We start from the raw sequence: 6,411 nt of genomic DNA on the forward strand, positions 1-6,411 counted from the left end.
AATAATTTTTTTTTAAATAATTTTTTTTTAAGGCTAAATTTTTTTCTCAAAGACCCAATTGAATTCTTGTGTCCAATCTAGTGACAAAAAAAGTACTTAAGCCATAATAAAAAACTAGCCCCTTGGCTGAGCATGTGCCAATTGGTTTTCTTGTTTCTTTTTTATTTTATTTTTAGAATTAAGAAAAGATAACATGGGTAGTTATGTACCATAAAAATAGGACCAATTATCTGATTTTGTTTTTAATTTTAATTTTTTAGTATGAAAAAAATGTGAATTTACCTTATTATCTTCATTTAATTAATAATTTTAATTCTTAATATTTGAATTAACTAAGGGCATTTTATAGTATTTTGAATGTTTCACCATTCTTTGCCTTTTGTTTTTATTTTATTTTTTATATATAGATAAAAAAAAGAAAAGAAAGAGGAATGTGTGAATTATAATTTAGAAGCCAAAAAGTGATATTGAAAACCTTGAAGAGTGAGAATAGAATCTAATCTCTTCCCCATCTCCCCCTGCAGCAAAACCAAAACCCAATAACACCAATAAGAAAAATGAAATTCCCTTCTTGCCCCTTCCTCTAAAAAAAAAAGAAATTAGAACAATATTACAAACAAAATTATCAAATTATCAGATAATAAATTAAAAGATGAAAATATGTTAAAGTTTTTTCTTTATGCTGAAATGTTGATTGTGCATGTAATTTGAAGTAATTTTCTGTCTAAAGTGTTGATTGTGGATTGGAATTTGTTGATTCTGAGTTTTTTAGTGAATCTTTATAGTATTTTTTTGTTCTTTGTTATTAGTTTGGTTTTGCTTCTGTTAGTTTTAATTTTCTAATTTTTGATCTTTTCTGGTTTTGATTTTCTAAATGCTTTACAGAAATGCTAAATTCAAAGAGTTCCTTTGCTAGTCTTGAAGTTTATTGTCGCTCTTTATCTTACCATATGAGAAAATGCATGATAAATCCTTTTGTAATTGACGTGGGTTTTATTATCGGAGGTGATAATTTTCTACTCGTTCGTGCTTTATTTGGGCAATATATCATATTATTATCGATAATATTGCGATTAAAACTGAAAAATGAATGAAATTTGTTGAGAAATGGCACTTTTGCAAACACAAGGGGATTCGAACTACTCTCTTTCCCATCCATCTACTGGGCCTTATCCAACACGCTGCGAATGAGTTTGTTAAATTTACGACGTGTAATATTTATATGGTCTTAAAAAATTTCTGCAAGCTAATATTATATAGGATAAATTTCCATTTAAAAAAAAAAATCCCTAATGATAAATTTAGGCATATGTTTAATTTTATTTATTATTTTATTATGGAGTTTTTTTTTTTTTTTGGGTGGTTATATATATTATGGAGTTGTATTATTATTCACTATTGAGTTTAAATATTGTTCATTATATGTGATATTAAGTTTTAACTTTAATAGGAATTCTTTCTATGTGGTACTAAGTTACTCATATATTTTTTTTTTGTTTTTTTTTTCTCAAGCTCATATATCTTATCATATGCGATATATTGTAGTAAATTATTATAACTAAAAAATTATGGTGTGTTTAATTTTCGTTCACTAATTACTACATATTTTCTAAAGACACGGTGTTTGTCAGGTCGCTACATAATCAACTTAAATCACTCTAACCCACCATGCCATACATTTTATTTCAATTTTTTGTGATAAAATAATAGACAATTGACCAAATAAACATCCGCTAAAGTTTCAATAAAAATTTCCAAGTTTTTCTCACAATTTTCGTGATTTTTATTCAATTTTTATCGAAATCGATATTTTCTTGATATTTCCATCTATATATCCGTGATTTTGGACCACCAATATTTCCGAAATTCTTGATATTTTAGACCTTGATCCCGACAACCTTTTTCCACAATTTCATTCTCATTCTCATTCTCATTCTCTCTCTCTCTCTCTCTCTCTTATATGTGAGCATTTGCCGCATGTGTGGGTGGGCCATCTCTCTCTCTCTCTCTCTCTCTCTCTCTCTCTCTCTCTCTCTCTCTCTCTCTCTCTTATATGTGAGCATTTGCTGCATGTCTCTCTCTCTCTTATATGTGAGCATTTGCTGCATGTGTGGGTGGGCCATGATAGTGAGTTTGCTCCTTGCACTCAAATTCGAATTTTCTTTCTCGTAAATTACAACTTGGAGTAATTTAACCTGTCACTTGTATAAATAAATAAAAAACTATATGAGCGTTTGACCAAAATGAATGAACTTGATTAGTTTATAAAAACTTGTAGATCTTTGTTTTCAAGATTACATAAGCATATATTATTAGATGCCAAAAGAAAAAAAGACATCATTCAGAGTCAAGAAAAGATAAACATGACCAAAATCCGACAAATCAAGAGGTACTAGCATAGTTAAGCACAACAATTTCATATGGTCTTTGCATTATCCATTATGCAACAGAAATAATATCCCATTATTTCATAAAAACAGATTAAGTTCTTTAATAAACATCACAATAACAAAAGATAGCTTGCTTCCCATCCCATCAGCTAGACTAGAAGAAAATGGAATGCCCGGAAATACTTTTTCAGGCATTTCATGTCCTTATATGTCATACAACAACTTGGAAAATGATTTCATATGTTCAGATTCCAAAGAAATGGCCACTGATAAACTCCCATCATTTGATACACTAGGTAAAACTACAGCCAACCCCTCATATCCAATTCCACCAGGTCCCATGAAAATAGGTCGACCCCAACCAAAGTCAGCATCATGGATCGGCAGCCTAGCCCAACTAGCTATCCCAAGTCTTGGGGACCTAAAAGTATGAGCCCCTCGAACAAGGCTCGACAAATCAGGCTCAAGTTTCAGATAGTCAAGTGCTGATCTAAGATAATCATTATCCATTCGCACCACAGCATCATGCACACACCTTGCAGCATACCATGTAGGTTTTGATTTGAGATTCCCTACTGCAGCGATTGGGGCAGCTGCAAAAACCACATTGCCAAAGAAACCAGGCGGGAGAGGCGGCTCCAGTCTGGACCTTCCGTCAAGGGCAACGTGTAGTTTGGTCTCTTGATCATCAGGAAGTTGGCGTGCATTTGATGCACATCGCCAAACATGACCTGCCAACATCTCAAATGTGCTAAATTCGATTGTGTTCCCATCTTCCTTAGACTTGGCCTTCAACATGTTGAGCTGCTCCCGCGTCAATCTAAAAATGGAGACAGTTGTACTTTCAACACTGCCAGCGTTTATGCTCCGCAGAGGGGTTTTTATGGGCGGATCAGGTTGGTATTCAATGTGATGGAATGCAGGTTGGGGCGGGTCTCGGGCACGAAGTAATGTCCTATCTATAAATGGTGGAATTGTAATGTCACACCCTCGAGCGATATCAGACCATGTATTTACAAAGTGGAGACCAGAAACTCCATCTGCTACACGATGTTCCAGACCAACACCGAGTGACACTCCACCACATTTGAAGTATGTGACCTGAGGCATATACAGAGTAAAATCCACAAGCATGCATACTTTGTAAGCTTAATTCAAGTTTAAGAACATGGTATATTATGTATATACATATAACACGTAGATCGTAACTTAATTTGAAAGAATAATCTCATCCAAGTGGCAACATGTGAAACTAAACAGAACAATCCAAGTAAGGTAGTATTCTTAAATTTTTCGTTAACAGTTAAATACATAAATGGCGTGTAAGAGGACTCCGACCCGCATTCTACTAGTACAAGGAAAACTAGAATTAGAAGTATCAAAACAGGATATAGGTGACAATTAGAAACCTCAAAATAGATATACGATTAGTAAATTGAGCTTAGACCCATAAAATTCATTTAAAATCACCTACAACCCTTTTCTTTAGTTTTCTATTTAAAATACCAAATTTTTTCAAATAATACCCAATGACTAGGATCCAACTAAGTAAGTTACCTAATATAGCTTAAAATCTTATTTATTATATTTTTCGGATTTCAAAACTACCCCTATTTATAAGTTAATGTGTTATGGGGGGTGTAACTAATGACACCCGTTGAATTTGGAAATATCTCCAAATAGTTGTAATGGATGTAGGAACTAATTTAGAAACCTATTTAAAATTAAATATTAAATTCCACATTAAAGTATTAGTAATCTATTTTTGAATTAATGGTGTTTTCCTTCTATGAATTATGACTAGTAATCTATTTAAAGTATTAATAATTTAAATTCAATATTAAATTTAGGAATTAATGTTGTTTTCTTTTTATGAATTATATGACAAGTATTCTTTTTATTATTATTATAGTTTTATGAATAATAGTGTACATTCTAATTATGTTGAAAAATAATTTGATAATCTATTTATTGTTTTGTTTTTAAAACATTTTTTTTAATGAACCTATTTTTTCTCCAAATATTGTACCTATTTTATTTCTTTATTACTTGTTTTATGAAAAATAATTTGATCATCTTTTTATTGTTTGTTTAATTATGAAAACAAATTTTTTAAATGAGCCTATTTTTTCTCTCAAAATAATGTACCTATTTTTTTCTCTAATAATGTACCTAGTAAAACAATTTACCTAGTATAATGTACCTTTTTTTTTATATAAACAATGTACCTAGTTTTTCTCTCAAAATAATGTACCTAGTAAAACTATTTACCTAGTGTAATGAACCTATTTTTTTCTCTAAATAATGTACCTATTTTTTTCTCTAATAATGTATACCTAGTAAAACAATTTACCTAGTATAATGAACCTATTTTTCTCCTTCTAAATAGTGTACCTATTAATAATTTATAAAAAAATATGCATAAATTTCAATTATACAACGTACTCATTTTCTATAAATTATTGTGTACCTATTTTTAATTTATGAAAAATGTACAGAAATTTCAATTACAAAGTAATTGACCTATTTTTGTTAATTTTTTTGGTAAATAATATACCTATATTTTTATACGTATATATTTTTATTTTTATTTTTCATATATACATTATTGGATATGTAATTTACATTTTTTTTATTTGCAATTTTAAAGGGTCATATGTTAGAAGGAATTGCAACCAAAGGAAATGGGATGATTGATATGCTATTAATAGGGAGTTTTAATTACAATTACGGCAGTTAATGGAATGCTTTGGAATAAATTATATATAAAATATGAAGTCTAATGGTAAGGATATAAAAACATAGGAATACTACGACATCTTATATCCTATTAGTCATTTAAGTTTGAAATTGAGTTTTACACATAAATTTATAAAATAATAAGTATATGTCTAGAAAATAGAAATTGTAGGGAGTCAAGTCCATATACGAAAATGGTAAAAATATTTCAACTCTCGTGCGACCGAAATTAGGGAGTGAAAAATTGTCTCCTCTCTTTCTCTGAATACCTGTAAGACCAAGAGGGGATAAGAGGATATCCCAGCGGAATAATCAACGGCAGGAATGAGCTTCCGGAACTCAAGAGTCGGCGCAAAGTCCCCGAAATCATCAAGGACCGAGTCAGTCTCCGCCACAACAAACAGCACTCCCTCTGCATTGCAATCGATCTCGATACGTCCCTCATCATTGAGCTTAAGGCGGCCGGCCACGGGGTAGAAGGGCACGAGGGCCTTGGCAAGGGAGCACTTGAACACCTCCGAATCCAAAACACAGTTGTTTTGAAGATGATGCGCGCCGTTTTGAACATTTGGCCTCCTGTAGAAGTAGACACTTCCAACGTGAGTTCTCGAAATCACGACATCCAAGTCCGATATCCACAGTGCCCGTTTTGGCGTTTCCTCCTCTGGCTTCACTATCATTGACTCCCTCACTCTCACGTTGACCGCCATCTTTTGCAACTCCCTGCTTAGGGCTGAGCACGGTTTGGTTTGGTTCGGGTTTTACCCAAAACCGTAAGCCGAATCGTAGCTTTCGGTGGAGAGATTTCTGGCACTGGAGCCGAACCACCAACTCCGGTTAACCGGTCAAACGGTTTGGTTTTCTCGGTTTTGGTGATTAACCGGTGGCTGCGAAGGTACTGAGATGGAGGTTGCGAGAATACTGAGACGGAGCCTACGGGATCTGGGTTCGACGACTTTGCAGCTTGCCCCTCCACCTCCACAGCTCCAGCTTATTTATTCCCTTTGTAAAAATGGCTGGTATGATTTTGTTCTTTTTGGACTACCATACAATAAGAAATAGATGAATAAGAGAGGGAGGAAGAAGAAGATGAAAAAATCTGTGACAGAATAGAAACAGAAGAGAGGAAGAAAAAAGAAGAGAGAGAGGAAAAAAGAAGAAGAAGCCGTCCAAGAAGATAGAGAATAAGTGGTGCCAAAAAAGAGAGATCCTAACATATTTTTATAATATTTATTCTACTAGAAAGTGGTTAAATAAACTTATTATATGAGTATTTTCAAAG

The 6,411-nt window shown here is 32.6% G+C and overlaps 1 protein-coding gene across 1 annotated transcript; it reads right to left on the reverse strand.

Annotated features, from left to right (window-relative positions):
• Nucleotides 1-2,401: 2,401 nt before the first annotated feature.
• LOC117622071 (shikimate O-hydroxycinnamoyltransferase-like) lies at nucleotides 2,402-6,411 on the reverse strand. Its single transcript, XM_034352595.1, has 2 exons — nucleotides 5,399-6,411; nucleotides 2,402-3,491 (listed from the first exon to the last, which is right to left on the reverse strand). The coding sequence occupies exons 1-2, from the start codon at nucleotides 5,837-5,839 to the stop codon at nucleotides 2,595-2,597; spliced, it is 1,338 nt and encodes a 445-aa protein (XP_034208486.1). The 5' UTR covers nucleotides 5,840-6,411; the 3' UTR covers nucleotides 2,402-2,594.

Source organism: Prunus dulcis, chromosome 3 (assembly GCF_902201215.1).
Source record: "Prunus dulcis chromosome 3, ALMONDv2, whole genome shotgun sequence".
NCBI classification, from domain to species: domain Eukaryota; kingdom Viridiplantae; phylum Streptophyta; class Magnoliopsida; order Rosales; family Rosaceae; genus Prunus; species Prunus dulcis.